This window comes from Phasianus colchicus, chromosome 6 (genome assembly GCF_987193195.1).
Source record: "Phasianus colchicus chromosome 6, bPhaCol1.hap1.1, whole genome shotgun sequence".
NCBI classification, from domain to species: Eukaryota; Metazoa; Chordata; class Aves; order Galliformes; family Phasianidae; genus Phasianus; species Phasianus colchicus.
In genome coordinates, this window is record NC_143441.1 from 31,637,735 (window position 1) to 31,658,501 (window position 20,767).

At 36.8% G+C, this 20,767-nt stretch overlaps 1 protein-coding gene across 4 annotated transcripts in view; it reads right to left on the reverse strand.

The window, feature by feature from the left end:
- Nucleotides 1-20,767, reverse strand: part of CDK14 (cyclin dependent kinase 14) — a 308,561-nt gene that overhangs the window by 80,464 nt on the left and 207,330 nt on the right. For all 4 annotated transcript variants that reach the window (XM_031614434.2, XM_090142825.1, XM_090142826.1 and 1 more), the window contains one exon: nt 9,787-9,835. In XM_031614434.2, coding sequence (XP_031470294.1) covers nt 9,787-9,835 — 49 coding nt within the window. The remainder of the gene's footprint in view (nt 1-9,786; nt 9,836-20,767) is intronic.

Genomic DNA, 20,767 nt, shown 5'->3' on the forward strand with positions numbered 1-20,767 from the left:
TGGCATCTTTATTATTTTATTCACTGAAGGATTTAGCTGGACAAACATCACAAAGATGGTAGCTGCTTTCATTGAATTTATGATCAAACATACTCCAGCATAAGATCAACTCTGTAAGATCAATTATTATGAGATGTGAATAATTTAACAGAAAGTTTTCTCTATTTGTAAATCAGATCTTACAGATATAAATTCAGCTAGAAGCAGACCTTAGATATACACTGTATTATTATACATTACAGTATTTAAAAGGATGCAGGTTTTTTTTGTGAATTCATATTTACTACTATATATTATCATTCACATTTTGATATCAGGAGACCTGCTAATTCAGACAAACAACATTTCACTTTTTCTTTTTCCTAAACTCCAATTAAATTTATCATAACCAGAGAGCAAATGAACTGTTTTAGTGAAATCTTTCAAAATTACAGAACGTGTTTCCTATAAAGGCTTAATTTAAAACAATATATGAACAACCACCACCTTAATTTTACGTATTCCTTTCACAGATTCTCACCACAGTCTGTTGTTCAACCTAATACCAAGGGAGTTATAATAATTTTAACGCAGAACATGTGCCTTAGGATATGGGATTGACTCAATGACTAAAAGAAAAAGGTCAGTTCCCTTTGGAACCACTTGCCTCTTTGCCCTCCAGCAATGACAGGTGCTCCAGTCCTATGCTGAGTCTCTTTGTTCACCAGCATACTGCTGAAGATACATAATCTAACCTCTCCATTTTAATACCTCAGTAAAGATTATTTTATTCCATCTTCCCTATTGACAATTAGCTCAAGAAGGCTCCAAACCTTTCTACATGCATGGTGGCCTGCTTGCAGCCATCATCTTTCACAAATTCTCAAACAATAGCTTTAAACTTTCTAAAACAAGCTATTGAAAGACATCACTAAATTTAGATATGAAAGTTATTAGTTACTTGGCTAGCAAATAACTCCAAGTTTCCTTGAAATCACTGCCAATCACTAATTTCCTACAACATCATATGTTTTTAGATCTCTAATTCAAAAATACTGCATGAAAAAGGGAAAAATTCTTATTTCTCTGTCCTACACATCAGGAAGGAAGTGCCACAACTGGAAACATAGGACAGGAAGCAATGAGAAAGAGGTGGTTTACAATTTTCTAGTCAAAATGGCACGAATTTTGGGAGATGGTCACAGGAGGTCCTGATGAATGACAGTATCAGTGATCACAAAAGCTACTGAAAAATTCAAATCAACGTAAAAGACAGTAAAATAAGTAATTCTTTTAGGTGAGGCTATTTTGTGATGTTTTTGCTACTGCAGAAACCTTAACTGCACTCTGTAATTCCTTGGTGGGCAACAGAGCCAAACAGCATAGGTTTTGAGATGGACTTGAAGCATTTGCAGAGGTGAGAATAATGAGTACATTATTGATATTTATAACACTTACTGCCTGTCTGCACCATCTCCCAAACTGATATCAATTTCTGAGACACTGAGATAAGAGTCAGAGAAACTGCTGAGTTGAAGAAAAATTATCCATGATACCTGACAATAAGCTGAAAATATCAAGCCACTGGAGCCAGGGGCAGCTGCTTAGCACTGAGCACTTTTGAATACCAGCCCAATTCTTAAGATGCACAGGATATTCTGGCACTCATTTTGGAAAAATCTTGCCCTTAGTGGACACATGCAAATAACAAGATACCCAGCAGCAAGGTTGATTTCATTTATTTATTTGACTTCAAAGTATGTCTTCAATTCTTCAGACAAATGTTTTTAAAATACATCTCAGAGTAAATTTTGTCAGCAATGTTATTACCTAGAGAAGAAAGATTTCAGCACAAAGGCCAATGGTACAGAATTGTAGCAACTGGGCAGACTTTGAAATGTAAAGATATAAAGATGCTTGGTGCCTATGATCAGAACATATTAGACTTCAAGAAATGAACAGAGACACTATGGCAACACATGAGTAACAGACTACCAAAAGCACAATTCTGAGAAATTAATAAAACGTTGGCATACAGAAATGCATAAGCAAAAAACAAACAAACAACAACAACAACAAAACTCCAAACCAATGAAATCAAACACCAAAAAAACAAAAAACAAAAAACAAAAAACACAAAAACCAAAAACCTGGAAACATCTGAAAAGAGTTGATCAGTACTCAAAACCATTAATAAGGAACATACTTTGAAAAAAATCATACCTAGAAACACCAAATAAACATGTCTACCTGATATACGTCTCAATATCTTAAGGAATTCTTACAGAATTAGTAAATATCGCAAACAAATGTAAGAATCTTTTGATTCTTTCTACAAAATACACCTAAGAACAGTTTGCTCTCTTTCCTCCTTTCTCTTCACAGGCTTACTGCTGTAGATAATTATAGGTGATGTTTACTCACTTTGCTCTGCATTCTGAGTTATTTCTTGGTTTTTTTTTTGAATAAAGAAGAGAACCTTGGCAAATATTTTGCTGGATGTTGACACACAACATAGTTGCAAAAAAATAGAGAACAGAAACAAAATACGGACAATATAGAAGCAAAAATAGTTTTAGGAAAAAAGGGTTTTGTAAACTCTTAAGACAAAATGGGGATTAAAAGAACAGATTACTAATGAACAAGATATCAGATGAATTGATTTAAAATGGATTTAGATTTATTTCATTGGTGGAACAAAGTGACCAGAGAACTTTTCATGAGGTTTTTCTAAAAATCTTTCTCTATAGACAAACTCAAAAGAGCTGGGATGTGATATGCCATCTCACAGACTGAAAACTAGCTGACAGACTATAAGGAAAGGGTAATGGTAAGTGGCAATGTACTGAGTTGGAAGGGAAGTGTCCAGCTGTGTGCCACAGGGATTAGTGTTAGTCACACTTTTATTTAACATCTTTATTAATCAACTGGACTAAGGAATACACTGCATTCTGAATCAGTTCATAGATGAAACCAAATGTGAAGACATCAGCAAAGACAAAAAAAAAAAAAAAAAAAAACAGTACAAAGAGACCAAGAGAAGTGAGAGATGTGGACAGAAAATCTACCCACAAGACAGAGTGTAGAGAATTACAAACAACTAATTCCAGGGGGCACTAAAAGAAATGTGGATTGGTTCAGAAATAATAGGCTAGCCATAAAGCCAACAAGCTCCAATCCTCTGCTAGATAGAATTAATGTTGCACGATACAACAAGGATTATCTGTGCTGTTTTTGGCTGTATTTTTACAGTTGTCGTGGATAGGAAAGTTATACAATGGTAACAATGTGATTTTACTAAAGAAACAGAATAGTAGTATACAGAAGAAGGGAACAAAGGCCTTTGTGGACCAGTTTAGGAGGTTTATTAATACTTTTAACTGGGCCAAGAGGATGTAACACATAAAGCATATCAACATCACAAAAGACGGGGAATTATGTGTAAAGCAAAAATAAATTGAATATCAGGATAGGCATTATAACAATGAGACTCTTAGGCAGTGCAGTAATCTCTGCCCAAATGTATAGAAGCTGTAACATTTGTGTCTTTTACAATTAGAATTAAAGAAACATTCACATTTGAATTGTAAAGAATTTTTGATTGTGGCAAAGAAATAAACAGAGGAACTCTAGAACTCTTTCTCAGTCATTGGTTTCAATCGGGATAATATAATTCATTGTATAAAGCTGGCAAAGCATAGAGTGCATTTCAACTGCCTCACAAACATTACTGAGCTGGGCTGAGAACTTTGACTTTTGCACTTTTCCACTTGAGCCCCTTCATGATGCCAGAAACATAAAATATAGTATTAAGCGGGTTCTATGCATAGTAACAGACAACAAAAAAAGGCACAGGCGTGTAAACACACCACTTCCACCCCCTGAAATCTATTTAATAAACCCCACGAGGCGGTGAAATAAACAACAACGACAACAAAAAGATGGTGTTAGGAAGATAGAAAGAAAAGTCTCCTCTGTTGAGGAGGGTCCGTGCCGGCAGAGGAGTGGCTGCTGCCTCGGCTCAAGCGCTCCTCCTGCTGCAGGGAGCTCTGCAGCGCTGCAGCCCGCCTGCCCCCTGTGCGGCTGCGTGCGGGGGGATCGCTGTGGGCTGCCCTGCCGGAGGCTTCTGTTGTACTCCATTTTATTTTTAATAAAATAGGGTAATAATTTCACTCTCAGGTAAATGGCTTTTTATTTGCATCCCATGTTAATGTAGGTTTCATTCATGATATGCTTCCTAAGATCCCTTGGGGAAAAGATAATGACTGATAAAGGAGGTATTTATAGGAAGCAGGAAACAAAATAGGAAATGAAAAAGCATACAACAGTATCACAGCAAGCAAATCACTGGGAGGCTGAAGCAGGTTATATGGCTCTACATTACAAACATGAAATCTCCTCATTTTGAGCCTGGTTTCCATCTCTGCCTCCCTAGCTTGGTCCTGAGCTCCCCTGAGACGGAGGCAAAGAGACAGCCCCAGCACAACCACAGGGCACACTCTGTCTGCACACATATGTGTATCACCCATCCTCAGCCAAAGTGCACTCCAGCTTCTGCACAGGTCTGCTTGTAAGCCATCACGGCTTGCTTTTGTCTGTTTTACCAATAACACTGGGAGATTTTTGCTTCTACTGTGCTTGAGAGCTTGAATATTTTTTCGGTGGCACTACAGACTGCACTGCAATGAACAATGTAGCTCACGGGGTGGTGGGTGAAAGGGATAAAAATGACAATTAGAAGAATTTTCTCTTTAGTTAAAACCTCACTAAGGCAAAAGTTTTCTTAAAACAAACAAACAACAAAGCAAACAAAACAACAAAGCAAACTTACAGCAAAAAAACCCATTCCCAAGTCTCAGCTTCTAACAGTTCCAAAGTTTATGTCATGGTTGAAATGAAATACAGATTCAAAGCAAACGGACTCATCTCAATCTGCTTTCTTTGCTTCATTCAGGAAGTTTTCACAAAAGCAGTCCCAAAACAGGCAAGGCCATCCTGGAATGCAATACTGTGTCCTCAAGAAGAGCAGTCGCAAGCACAGAGGCCATTTTGTTGGAGGAAGAAATCCTCAGCAGTGGGACTAGTGGGACGTAAGAATGAAGTCTTATTTCTATAATAAATACTACGTGTTGGAGAATTATGAAGTAGCAGTGCTATTTATACAGAGCAAAATTTGTGTTTTCAATTGCACCTTTTCTTTCCAACCTAATTTCTCACAGTGCAACCCATTATGACAGAAGGATCTGAAAAAGCTTTTTATATCCTACCAAATACGTACAAGGATAATTAGTTCTCTTTTGTCATTTGTCCATAAGGGTTTATTATTGTGGAGAAGCTTTTGCAAATTGAAAGAGGCTGCACTGCATTCTGAAGGCAGAGCTGTTCTTGGATTTTATTGTGTAGAAGTAATTGAACAGAAAAGTTCAGAAAAAAAGGTGAAAATATAATTCACTATGGTCTCTATAGGAAGATCATATTACATCTTAATTATTTTTAGACCAGCATTTTATAATCACATTCCTCAATGTTAGGTCACATAATGTACATGAAGCTTTATACTAGAGGGAAGTCAAGGCAAGTTTCATTTCCTAACACAATAAGCGTTTTCTACAAAACTTATAATCAGATCTTACCCAGTAAATGTTACCTTTATAATTTTTAGATGTTTTCACAAACAGTGAGGAAACAGCCTCTAAAGGACTTAATTCACTATGTGTTACATTACTGTTACATTACTTCCCTCAAACACTGTCCAAAAGTGGGCTTAAATATTAACCTCTTCTGTTAAGGGATCTGATTCCTTATATAACAAGGGTGCTGGGTTTCATTTTGATATTGCTGTTACATTCCACACTTTCTGCTAATATTCAGTTGGTCTGGGAATTAAAGTGTCACTGTCTTATGTGCATCGTTGTTCCATTACCCAGCTCTGCCTTTAAACTTCATGTCTTGTGGAAGCTGGTATAGTCAGTTCAGTGCAAACATTTCAACCTTCAACCATCTATGGCTTTCTGGGAGTTCTTAGATTGGTACTCTATTTTTTGCTGTTGTGGCTGATTGGTTCCTGTTTGTTTGTTTGTGTCTTCTGCCTTATAGACATGAGCTCAGTTCTGTGGAATTTGGAAGAGCATTATTCTTCCTTCTACTAAACTATCCTGACATAAATTGTAGTGTATATTTTGAGGTAAGTCTCTCTGAAGACTTCTGAAACCATATAGTTATTCTTCCATGTAAAGGTCTCAAAAGATGCACACAAATAACATAAAGGGGCGGACCGTGCTTAGTTTTGAGAGACAGAGCAGTAAATAGCAAAAAATTCACCGTGTTTAGAAAATGAAAGATGTAATCTCCAGATCTATGAGCACCAGTTTCAACTCCTGCACTGTCTTACAGTTTCTGTGTGACAAATTTCTTAATATCTTTGTACCTCTACCTCCAGTCTATGAAATGCAGGTAAGGATTTCACCTCAGAGAAGTACTGTGCAGATAAATATATTGTCCACTGGGATACTGTTATGAATAGAGGTTGTTGAAACTGTTAAGAAGAGTTTCTGTTACCTCTGTCCACATTTGTAAGTCTGAATGGTGCAGAGTTGAACAGCTGAGAAGTACCATGGCCTGTCCCTGACTGGTGTATACCTGCACTGGGTAGAAATATTTACTGTGGCAGAGATCAATAGCTGCATCACTGGTAAGCTAATTTTCAGACAAGCCCTTCCTCTCAATCTAAAATAATGTTTAAAGATACAGTTACAAACTTTCAAAAACCATCCTGGGATATTACTTTAGAATATATCCATAAAACACTTACTTAAGACCATCTAGAGATTGCTGCAGAGATTGTCTGAAAGACTTTCCTGCCACAAAGGCTGATGCCCATGCTAGCCTCAAATTGCAAGAAGTCATTTCAATTAGTAACTTTATCCATCAAATCTGAAGTTTTAACACACATGTATATCTTTCTAAGACCATTAACATTGTTCTTTAAGGTTTACCTATCAAAAGTGCTTCGCTAAATGTATAGAGAAAATATATTTGTAATAAAACCAATATATATTTTAAAACAAAACATTATATGCTTTTCTTCATGTTTTAGGTCTCACACTTAACCCAATTATCCTTAAAACAATTCTTCTTTAAAAGGAACATTTTTGCGACAGTCTTCAGCAAATTAAATCAGGATGTTAAAAAGAATAATTATTTTAGAATAGATATTGCTGCTATTTGAAACACCCAAATAAAAACAGAAAAATTCAAAGATGAATCAGTCTGTCAATGTGCAAAGTTTTTTAGCTGAATTATAAAGACATGGAAACCAGGTCTTTATTATATGATGCCTATAACAGAAACTTAACTACAACTGTGTAAGCCACAGCACTCTAATACAGCACACAGATAAAGACGTACAGTAGAAAAAGAGAAAATCCTTTATATTTTGAATGTAAATGATACATCATTTTGGAGCTCTAAATATTTCCTATTGTAGTAGAACTGCACATATGAAGCACTGAAGTTACGTATTTTTCCTGCTTTCAGTCTTTCAGTCTCTTCATTCATACTGAAAAATTGCAAATCCTTTATGCACGGAGCATTGTAAATGTGTAAATATTTTTTGAAGGGGTTTCTTAGGAACGAAGAAGCTCTGGTCTTCTTTGAAACAGTCTGTGATGTGATCGTAACGTGTCAATTATGAAGTCTCAGAGACTGAAGGGTTGTTTTAAGCAAATTGGGTTTTGTTTCTTTTTGATATTTAAAAAATATATCATGAAATTGAAAGTAATGTAAGATAGCAGCTTTTAAATTCAAATCTATTGTTATCCTGATTTGTGCACAGGAGAAACTGTTAGGTCTAATTGCTGTTAAATATGGAAAAACAGTCAGTCCATGCTTGCAGAATGGATAGAATACCGTGGCAATATCTATTCACATTACTCACATATATATATGCCCCCAAGCAAACACATTCACATCAATATTAGTTTCCTTGTCCCTCTTTCCCAACCCAAATCTAATTGCCTATGTTGTAATATAATTGCTTCTTCCAAGCTTTTGTATTTCATTAACTACTTTCAAAGAAAAGATGAACTTGCAAGTTTGTTCCTTGTTAAAGGACAGAAAATAGACAATTTGAGTAAGTTTTTTAATGAAAGCTGTGACTTTCAGGGAATTACATCAGTCTAAGCAGCATGATTGAGGTAGAATGACATGCTGCAAGATGCCTGCAATGATCACAAGAAATGGCAAGACTATTTTGAAATCTTCCCAAAAACTGACAGTAAGAGAAGCTAATCCCTCTATTGCTCTTTGTATTATAAATAGTAGATAGTCTCTTCCACAAAAACCACTAAATTAGGCCTTCAGTCTGAATTGGACTACCAGGAACTTGTCTACAGACTGTTGAAAGTCAGTTGATTATGGCAGGTGACACTCAACATTTGTGAAAGTCTGCACTGGCTTTGGGTCTGTTAGCTTTGTATCTCTAATTGCAGGAATGAAATAGTAACAAAAGAGAATGCTGTAGTAATGGAGAGTATTCAGTCATGAAAGGCATTTCAGAAATGCAGGTTCTGACCAGAAGGATGGGCATTTGATGGCATCCCATCTGAGAACTAACTTCTGATTTTAGCAATGATCCTGGCACGTTTAGAGGTTTCTCCTTTTTTCATTTAACCACAATTTCAAAAATTTTATTTTGTTTGGTTTTAATGAAGAATGCCTTTGTGATTCAATCCACCACGTTGGACCAAATGGGATGGGAAAGAGCATAAATAGAAGGAATAACAGATTGGCAAATTGAGAATAAACCTAATCACATCTTGGGCAGATGACTGAATTTTAGAGTTGTAGGCACGTACTATTGTTAATAAATGTGATATTGAAAAAGGATTTTGACTTTTACTGTTGGTTGGTATCACAGTAAAATTTGGAATGAGTATTAGAAAAAAAAAAAGAAAAAAGCAAAAAACCAAGCAGAGGCTGATCCCTGCTGAAAAAAAAAGAAAAAAAAAATTGTCAAAAGGAGGAGAAAAATTCTGATTTTTTCTGTCCAGAAAATTTGTTGATACAGTTATTATTCTACTCATTCAACTGAAACAGTATACGCTTTCTTCAAAGTGTAGGAGATCTTAATTACTCAAGACAGTGCTGCCCAAATATTCCACGTACAAAGAATCTGCATGTGCTGAGAAATCTAGTAAACTTCACATAGATGGTGGGTTAGGCACTCCTGGTTCAGTATGCAATATCTCTGGATTTGGAGCACAACACCTTTATAACAGCAGCCATTTGATGTAAACACAACAAATTTCAGGAAATATTAAAAGAAAAAAATAAAGTAAATTCACATTGACTTTCTCAGTCAAATTAATTAAAATATACAACAGTATGGCTGTTAACTCAGAGCAAGGAACCTGCAATGGAGATGATTACTTGAAAACAACAATCCCTTCAAAGTTGATTAGAAACAGATCATTTAAAAGTCTCATAACGTTTACAGTTTAAGATTCAAAACTGATGGTCTGAAGCAGTATGAAACATCTTGCAGTGAGTTCCACAACCTTGCTAGTTGACATTCCCATGAATAAAGTATTATGCAACGCAGTTTCTCCCTATCTACAGAAAATTGCCAATTCAAAAAACATTTGAAGTTGACAGAAGCAGGAAAGAACAATATTTCAGCAATTTTATATATGTACCATGATTTAAAAAGTTAAAGCCATTATAAGTTAATTGTGATAACTTCAGATTGGCATGAGTCATATCCCTGAAAAGTAAAAAAAAAAAATAATTAAAACAAAAATGACTTACTTATTCCATGCTTGCCTAAGGTTTTTAGGGCTGTACTGTGTAAACCGTTCTGTAACAAAAAGAAGACGTACATTCAATTATCTATGCTAAAACCAGTTATTATTGTTTTTTTTTTTTTAATATAGTTATTTACCCTCAATTTTCACCATTTTTATGCAACTACAGCAGCTCAAGTCCCTACAGAGGGAAAGAAAAACAACACAGAAGCAATCGCCATGCAAACACAAAGTTCTTATAAAAAAAAAAACAACAAAACAACAACCAGAACCCAAGATATCATGACAAAAACTCACTCACTGCAACATCACCACAAATGGAAACTGTTAAAAATATTTTCAAAATACTTTTGACTGCTAGAGAAAAAAATAAAAAGATTCCTAACATCTAAAATTAATTTTATTTTTCTTAATCGTGAATACAGTTCTCTGTGACTTTTCTGTCACGTTTTCATGGTTCCCATGTGGAGTTAATGTGGGGCTGTGTGATGCGCAAAACATGATGGCTACGTAAGAGTTCACTTTCTAAAGAACACAAATAACCAGCAGAGGTAACATGTTGGCAGCTTATTCAGATGTAATTACTTTCCCTCACAGATCCATGAAAATCCTTGCTCTGCATTAGGGCTCTTGTTGGCTGAGAATGACGCTATGAAAACTGCTGCAAAATTGAAGAGCCCACACTCAGCTAATGCTAAGAACAGGAGCTAAATGCTTCTCAGTAAGGAACATATGCTATTTGGCTGGAGAATATAAAAACATTTTCCATGAAGCCTTATCACACTAAAATGCAGACTAATACTCACTCTGGCCATCTGCCCCAGCATGATGGCATTAGGCGCTCTAAATAAATTCCACATTTACAAAATATTCAAAAAGAAACCCACAAAAACATTTAATTTTGTTTCCACTCTACTGAAAAGAATGATATTTAATAGATGTACCGTACAGTTACAACAGTATTTTTACATATACATATCTACAGAAACAGGCTAGGCAGAGAATGGCTTGATCATCAGAGAGCTGGAGCACCTCCCCTGTAAGGACAGACTGAGAGAACTGGGGCTCCTCAGCCTGGAGAAGAGAAGGCCTGAAGTACTGGAAGAGAACCCATGTAAAAGCTGGGGAAAGACGTTTTATAAGGGCATGTGGTGGCAGACTGAGGGAAAATGGCTTTAAACTGGAAAGGAGTAGATTTAGATTAGATATCAGGAATAAATTCTTTACTGTGATGGTGGTGAGACATGGAACAGGTTGCCCAGGGAGGTTGTGGATGCCGTCAGCCTGGAGGTGTTCAAGGCCAGGCTGGATGGGGCTTTGAGCAACCTGGTCTAGAGGGAGGTGTTCCTGCCTATAGCAGGGGGGTTGAAACTAGGTGATCTTAGAGGTCCCTTCTAACCCAGGACAAAGAAACAGTCTGCAGAATGGCAATGCTGTGTACTGGATGAGACTGAGATACACATTAGAGTTCAGGAAATACAGTGCAGATTTGCACATTAGTCTGTGTTGGTGCAGAAAAGTGGAATGAGGACTGTACTGGCTTGAAGAATCTCTGAAGAGCTAACCTAAATCTATGGAAAGACAGATCTTGATTTCATGCTTCATTCACGTTAGGTCAGATACTGGCAGAGCTACATACACATTATTTTTTAAAGGACTGACAGAGGGTCGTTCTAAGCAATTTAACATATTTTTACAGTGAAGCACCAAGTCAACTATTTGGCCAAATTGCTTTTAGGCCCAAAGATCTATTTCAGCTCTGCAAGAAAATGAAAAACGATTGCTTCCCAGGTGAGATTTTACTACAAAACTGAAATATTGGAATCAGTTATGTAAATTCTGGGCATACATAATCAGAATGAACAAACTTCTCAAAGTGATCTTCCTTCTTTATATTTTCTTTTTAAATAAGCACCTTGTTCATCATATATGTATCAGGCAGTGAGAGGGGGAACTAGGAAAAACACAGTAAGGGTGAAGCCCTCTATAAGAGGCCAATGTCCTGAGTCCTCCATTCATTTGCTGTGCGACTGCAGACCACTGATATCAACTCTTTCCCTCTACTTTAAAGCAGATTAGAAACTCCTCTCTTTAAATTCTGCAGAAGAAAGGAAAACACCAATAGAATAAAGCTCTCATTTTTCTCTACCAAAGTTTTTGCGTATGCCTCCAGCCAGAATTTTGTTAACTTTCACAGAGTAAATGGAACTACTGTGGCAATTAAGCCAGTTTCCTGTACATCCCAGCTCTTAATGTTATCCTTAAGTAATCCTTCTTCAGAGAATAAAAAACAGAATAACAAAACCAATTATTTTGATTTTAGAGCTGCCAGAATAGAGGAGCTACAACAGTTTGTCACTGATTTTTTCCACCATGATACATTTTTTTTAAGTCCTGAATTATGGCAACAAAATAATTTACAGACAACATGCCTGTCAATATCAACTTGGTAGTCACAATGCAAACAAATAAAGAGGTCTTTACCTCCTTTTATCTGAGAATCTCCTTTCTGTGTCCAATTAATGAGAAATGGAATTCAGTCTCACAACTACATCCCTAAGTTTTCCTCTGAGTTACTTTTCAGCGTGAACTACTTTCACATACCTACATGGATGCCCTGTCTGTTGTTACTAGGTGGATTCAACACAACTGGATTTAAAGCTATGCCTGTGACTGTGACCAACAGTATGAAGTTAAATTTTATAATATTTTCAAGCATTCCATACCATTTTGGTATTTATTTTTCAGATGCTCCCATAGATTTGATAATAAAAATTAGTAATATCAGTTGGTAGATTTTGACTGTATGAGATCCTGTAATACTGCAGAATTATCTTGAATGCTCCTCCAAAAAAAAGGAAACATTTGCCTGACACATGCTGCAAAAGGCAGCAGAAGAGGTGGTCAAAATCTCAGTCCAACTTTACAGAAGGAACCCAAAACTTACTACCATTCCCTCAGAACCGTAAGGCAAATGGTCTCAAGCAGGAGTTCCCTACAAACATTGGCATCATCACCCACACATGTAATCATGCCCCAGTGCAGACAAACCACTGTCAAGTCTGCAGAGCACACTGTCTTGCTGTCATAGGTGCCATTCTCATCAACATCTGAATTTTAAAAAAAATTGAAAAATTGCACATTTGCAGATTACAACTTGATTTAAGGTATTTTTGAATCTTTATAGTTCAGATATTTTCTGATTGTGATTAATAAATATGCTTATTTTGAATAAAAACATTGGAAGACAAACATGGTAAGCTCTAAAATACAGAGTAAAAAGCACGATTTTAATTTACTTTATGCAAACACTTAAATATTTGCAAATCTTTTGGAAACAAATTCAGGAAACAAATCTTGGTCCTCTGATTTTTTATCCCAGATATATACCATCATCATCACGAGCTACCATGTCTCATTGTTAAAGAGCTGGCTTTTCACATAGATACTATATTTCACTAGCCAAAGGTAATTTGTCATTATGCATAACAAAAGAAGGAAGACCTCACTTGTTATTTAAATCCCACAGCACCTAGAAGTGTTCTACCTTCTGCTTCTTAGAAGGCCAAGTTAGCTAAATTTTGATTAAGAAGTTGTTCATAATCAAACACTGTGTAAAGAGTACCTTACACAGGACTGCAGTAACATTAAGTTATGCAGTAATATTCCTTAATGTGACAAAGTACCAATTACGTATCATCCTGTAACATACCATTTACTCTTAAGCATTTAACAGAGCACAGACTATAGCACAGGCTGTAGGCTGACATACTACATCCACACCTCCAGATGACCACCCTAGAGCCAGCATTCACTGTTCTGTCGGACACCAAAGGCAGCCCACTGGGAGATGCTGGGTACACAAACATTCTTCCTGCAGCAGATGAATTTGAGTTTTTATTTGTTTCAGACCTTTTAGCATAACATACTCAATGCCTGTTGTGCCACAGAGGATTTTATGTCTCTGCCCCACAAATGAGTGCTATTGGAAAGAATAACAATCATAAAATGGAGCCAGAAGTGAGCAGCCAGAGGTAGGAGAGGGAGATTTCTTGAGCTGGTTAATATGACAAATCTGATGCATCGAAAAGCATGCTTTCAAGCAACTGCTCCCAAGCTATATTTTCAGCTTGAAGATACAGAAAACTAAAGGGAAAAAAAAAAAAAAAAAAAAAAAAAAGAAAAGCTGGTGCTGGAAAGCTTATCCATTACACCCAGCTGCTTTTAGTGGTTGTAATAACAGTATTTCTACAGAGCTTGTCTCTTACTTTCTTTTTGTTTTCTTTAGACAACTGCAACTGCTCTAAAGCAATTCTGTTATATATGCATATTTGTGTGCCCACATATATACCTATATGCTCTTCACTGCAAACATCATTATCTGCTCGATAAACACACTCCATCTGACAGCCTTGCATCAAGGGCAGGTTCAAACAGAAGAGAATTTCAGCAGAACTCACTAGTGAGCTTATTAGCAGACCACTGAAGAGCTACTGGTCTGCTGTGAGAATTAAAAAAATAAGCAGTTGCATTTTAAGTAACATAAAGCACGATGAGGTTTAATTCTCCTTTATCTGTCAGAAAGACACATGAACTATTGTACCTTTGGCACATTCGCCTTGCAAGAACATAGAATAGGCAAGAAGAGCTACAGAAGATTTAGAAACAGACTACATTTTGATTTTTAGCTCCTTTTTAACACTATTGATAATCAGCTTCTAGTCTAAACCAAAGAATTTAAAATGCAGTTTGACTTCAAGGCATTTTTTATGTTGCTAATCAAAACATGCTGGCTAATATGCATTCCTTGATTAACATTCTTCTGTATTTAAAACCAAATGTGATCAACTTAAATGCAAATATTTAAACATCATCATAATTAATATTTTGAAAAGTCTAATGCACAATTTCTTTAAACTAGTTTTCTTTACATTTCTTTAAATTAAATCTAAAGTGACTAACATTGCATTGTGATATGTAAAACTCAGATATGCTATTTTTATTAAAGATTTAATCCAAAAAACATTTATGTTATGTGAGCTAAAGACATGAAGACATTCTGACAAGAAAAAATGTCAAGCTGTATTTGCAACTCTACCGTGCAATTTGTATTTTTACTGAAGTTAAACCAAACGAGGAGTTTTATTGTAATACTGAATTAAACTTTGTTTTTTTTGTATGCCAAGTATCTTGAGAAAAATTACTTCCATTCCCTGCCCTCCATCCCCATTTCTTATTCTTTCCTCCTCCCTCTTTCAAAAGGGAGAGGATAGAGCAGAGCACAAGGTGAGTACAGAGGAAGCAAGAGAAGCTGTTCTAGGATCTCTATTGAGTATGGAAAGGAAGTGTTAAGTTTATTAGCTAGCACTGCCTAAAGTACTCAACTGAATTACAGTACCATGTGAAATGGTTCTGCCTTTTATCTGGCTCCATTGCATGTATGCTAGTTACTTTAACATTTAGTTTGATGCAATTTTATTTCAAGACTGATGAAAACACCAACAGTGCTGCTTCCCTAGGGTCACCGATACCAGAGACTTGAGGAACCATGTGAATATGACAATTTTGACAAAACTAAAAAATAGTGAGAGAGATGTCAAGTTAATTCTTCTTTCCAGATACCTCTCTGAGTCAAATACTCAAATTCCTTAAGATTACACCTATACCAGTAAGTGAAATGTAGCTGGGACTTGCAAATTGCAACCACTGTAGAACGTCTGTGCTACTGCAGAACCCTCACCCCCATGATAGGTGTGAGGCCTCCTCCTTAGTGGGTATGGCCCCCAGTCCATGATAACTCCCAAAGAATGTCCAAAAGTAATTACTTGGAAGATATAAACTAAAGGTATGCCAGAAAATGCTCTAACAGCTTAACAGTAGAGATTCTCCCTTTGCCTAGAAATATTTGTTGGCATCAGTCTAGATGGAAACAGGCAAGATATTGATTCAGTGTGTAACAAACTGTTGACAGGTTTTGGTGAAAGTCTGCAGGAAAAACTGTTATGTTTTACAAAAATTTGAAAAGCTGTACGTCCTCATGTGCAGTATTTGCATGACTTTGTGTCAAAGGAGTTTCTTCTCTCAATCTGGTCCGGACTGGATAAATGAAGACTCAAATCTTTGATAAATCTTGCTTATCAGTCAGCTGTTAGGATACAGGTAGTCAGATCATATTTCTAAACTAAATCTATATTTATTGATCATCTGGGAAGCAAAGCAAAATTCCTCAGTCAGAACAGCAGCTCTTCAGCGATTCTGTCAGTCACATAGTCAGGAGTTTCGTTGTACTTCTTTTTTATATATATAAATACTAAATCCACAAAGTTTCTATCAATCTCTGGCAAACTCTGTAACATTTGCCATGAAACTGCAATATTTCCTATGAATGCTGTTTTCCCTACATAGTTTTCTTCTGCTTTCTCCTTAAGGACAGTCTCTTTCTCTTAAGTGTTTTCATCTTCACCCGACAGATTCTGTTTTAGAAAACAGTAACATTCTGTAGATGTTTCTACTGTCTCATAAAAGTCACCCATTTCAGGTATATTACTTTACATTATTTCTGATAGTCTGTTGAACACAGTCAGATTCAGGCTCACACATCACCAGCCCAAGATTAAATATGAAACTTTCTCTCACCTAGAGACAGTACTGTACACTGAGGCGCACACACTGAATATTGCAAACCACTCTCCTTGATAATTAACATCTCGTAATGGCCAGCATCACCTCGTTTATCTTCTGTTCTGACTTCTACCCCTTTCCTCACTGCCAAATCCCTATTCAACTTCCCAGTATAGATGTTACACATCAACAATTCCATTAAAATTAATTGAGAACATAGGAAGAGTAGAAAATTAAGTGTGGATGTCAATATGAGTGGCTTATCTTGCTCAATTATTTGGAAGAGACTCTGAATCCATCAGCAATGGCTGCAGAAAAAAGGAAAATTAGAGTCTAGAATAGGAAAAATGGGATATTTAATGTAGATGGAGAGAATAATACACAAAACCCAGGAAGATTCAGATGTGAAAAGGAAAAGAATCTGGGAGTGTTGGTCTGTGCTTGGATGAACTTGAGCCAGCAGTATGCCCACGTGGCCAAGAAAGCCAGTGGCATCCTGGCTTGTATCAGAAGTAGCATAGCTAGCAGCACTGCATAGGTGATCATCCCTCTCTACTCAGCTCTGGTGAGGCTGCACCTCGAGTACTGTGTTCAGTTCTGGGCCACTCACAGCAAGAAGACATTGAGGCCTTGGAGTGTATTCAAGTGAAGGGTAAGAGCTGGTGAGGATCCTGAAGCACAAGCCTTAAGGGGAGCTGCTGAGAAACCCCGGATTGCTTAGTCTGGAGAAGAGGAGGCTCAGGGGAGACGTTATAGTTCTCTACAACTTCCTGAAAGGAGTTTGTGGTGAGGTTGGGTTTGCCTCTTCTCCCACGCAACAGTGATAGCATTAGAGGTAATGCCTCAAGCTGTACCAGGGGTGATTCATATTGGATATTAGGAAAAATTTATTTTCTGCAAGAGTGGTCGGCTATTGGAATGAGCTACCCATGGAAGTGGTGGAATCACCATCACTGGAGGTATTCAAGACATGTGTAGATGCTATACTTAGGGACATGATTTAGTGGGACATATTTGAGGTAGATGGACAGTTGGACAAGATGATATTAGAGGTCTTTTCCAACCTTAATGATTCTATAGTTCTATGAGGCTGGTAAAGAAGCAGCATGTTTTGGAACACTGCTCCATCTTGTAATTTACTCAAACTGCCTTCTATGTGAGGGCAAATAAGTTCTTTTCACAATGATCCTGAATGGCTGGGTTTCTTTGGTTGTATCTGAGTACAGGAAGACACATTCAAGATTACAGCAATCATGACAGACTCAAAGTGAATCACAGAAGTAAAACCCGAATCCTACATTCTGACATATTTCAGAATTTTCAAATGCATTTTTTAGATCATTCCTGAAAGTAATTTACTAAGCAGGATGTGTGCATGTGTGCTTGTGTTTATATGTCTGCAAACACAAACGGTTGAGGCTGATCTTGATAAACTCAAAGAATAGGCCAAATTTTATCTATAAGTATCTCCCATATCACTTTCAGTATTTGTGAGATGGACTGCAATCAAAGATCTCAAAGCAGGCATATGAAATATAAGTTGTTTTCTCACTTTTTTAATGGCAAATTACAAAAAAAAAACAAATTACGTCCATTTTATTTCCATAGTTACAGGCTGTTAAAATTACTGAGGTTAGGAGTTTAACTGATGTAGAGCCACCCACTGCTACCCTTAGAAATGCATCTCTAATTCAGCATCAGAAAAGTTCCTGCATATAAAGATGTCAGAGATCACCATTTATGCACTGGCTGCTTACCAGAATAATCAGACCTTTGACCACTCTAGGGGAGAAGAGGATAATGTCATGTTTTTCAGACATTACTTGTTTCTCCCATTAAAATGTGATTAGTTCCCTGCAGCACTGGACTGCGTCCTATCAAATAACAGCATGAAAATTAGTTATTTATATCTATGCAAACAAGAAATACAATGAAATCTTGTTTCTGCTCTCATAAGTCTTCCCAACTCTGTAGACATTTAATGTGCCACTTTATTATTATTATTATTTTTTACTGGAGTTACTACTGATACTTCCTGTTTAAATCCCATTGTTTTATGCTCACTTAACCGCTTAACTCAGTTTATGACATCAAAACCTTCCCTAAGTGGACGTTGATACTCTCATCACCAGTGCTGTCTTAAAACTCACAGTCCACACAAAGAGACACAAAGCACAGGAGTTATTTAACCCTATATCATATATAATCAAATGCAGTAGTTTCACAGATCTTAAAGAGTAATGGAATTGGCTGAGAGCTGATGAGACATTTCAGGTTACTCTGCACTCCGACTAAGGAAAGGAAAAGAGTAAGTTATCCTGAATGTATTAATCTAAGAAATAAATAAAATCATTCACTTTGCTCTTAGTTAAATTATTCAAGAAAGAAGGGTGTTTTGGTCCCATAAACTTAGAATGTTTTGTCTAGGGCATAACATAAGAGTGTAACAATTTCAACAGGAAAGGGAACATGGCTGGCTGAGCATTGGTAGGTGGAGCCAGTCAGCCTTGCCATTGACAGAAACTGCCATGCATGGAGTGGCACAAAGGAAATCTTTTTCTTAAGAAGGAACAGAGAACCTGATATCCATGACTAAACACCTTCATTGACCCCAACAGCATGAGCACACAGTGTAAATCCAGCACAGTCCATGGGTCAGAGAACTGTGTGCAGAACCTGCTGCTAGTATCCTGGTGTGATCCCAGAGGTGATGTCTTTTGCTGCTCTCACAATTTCAAGACCTACCAGCATAAAGTCCTATTACTCTTGGGGTATTTACACCAAATTTTGGTTGTCCAGTTAAGATTATTGTTTCTATTACTTTATTATTTATTTATTTTTAAACCAAGACACAAAGGGAATGTAGAACACAATATGTGCTTCAAGCAACTACAGAGAAGGGCTTTTTCCTTTGGAGTGCTCTTAGACCTCCACAGTGTATACAAATTAGGGAGCTCAGCACTTTGCGTTAACAGGTCCTAGAATCATTAAACAATTGCCAGATGGGTAATAATTATTCTAACGTGCAGATCTGCATACTTCAGAGGTGAAAAGGATTTGAGAGAACAAAGATTACACTGAGCAGAAATTGTGAGAATACCAAATGACCATGTTCTGATTCAGGGGCACCTTCCCTCCTCTCCCCATTTTTATAACTGTTTTATACTCATAGCTGACAAAATTCCAGGACAGATAAAATAAAAGCAAGTCTAATACAATGCCTGTCTAAAAATTAGAATTAATGGAGTATGCATTGTGGATTTATTTCCTGATGTTCTTCTGTGGTAATAAACCCACATTCCTAAAGACAATTAGAAGGCAAAGAAGAATTAAGCCAGGAAGTTTCTTGGCTGCCATCTACTGTTCAAAACTCTTGAATGCAGAATGTGAAAGAAAATAAATTCACAGAATGTACACCAGCATCTCCAGGTTTTCTCCTTTTCTTTAATTTCCCTGGATAAAAGCAGTATCTTTGAAATGTTTTTACAGGCCACTAAATTTTTGTAAGGATTCTACATGTGTACTCACTTATTAATCAGTAACAGAAATGAGAAACACAAAGTCTTGAATTCTTAAAAAGTTTAATTCACACTAATTTAGGAAGAATACTGTGGATTGCATATATGCAATAATGCATACTATAATGCATATATGCGTTATAAAAAGGTGTGGCCAATAAGTTGAGTGAGATGATCCTCCCTTTCTACTCTGCCTTGGTGAGGCATGGAAAAGACTGACAGGGGATCTTAGCAATACAAGTATCTAAGGATGTCAAAAGGATAGGGCCAGGCTCTTTTTCGGCAGTGCCCAGCAACAGAAAAAGAGGCAATGGGTACAAATTGGAACATATGAAGTTCCATGCAAACATTAAAAAAACTTCTTTATTTTGTGAGTTACAAGCACTGGAACAGGCTGCCCAGGGAAGCTGTAGAGTCTGAATATCTGGAGATATTCAAAACCTGCCTGGATGCTTTCCTTTGCAACTAGCAGGGAGTTGGATTTGATGATCTCCAGAGGTCCCTTCCAATCCCTATGATTCTGTGATTGTGTAACTACACAGCAATAAGACCACAGTAGGGCAGAGACTGAAAAACTGTGTGGAAGTGTGCAAAAATGTCTGCCTGTCCTTTTCTCAAAGCTTTGTTTTATTACCAGAAGAAGTCCAACAATATTTCTCTCTCTCATTTTCAGAGCTGCCTTGATCTCTGTCCTTTTCAAGTCCTCTGCCTTACTACCCAACAGAATAGCTGGAGTTGCCATTACAATACTGCAAATCGAATGAACAAGGCATGCTGGAATGAAAGAGGAATCTTCTTCTCTAAATTGGACATATAAGAGGACTTGGAAATTGGTCTTAAATGACA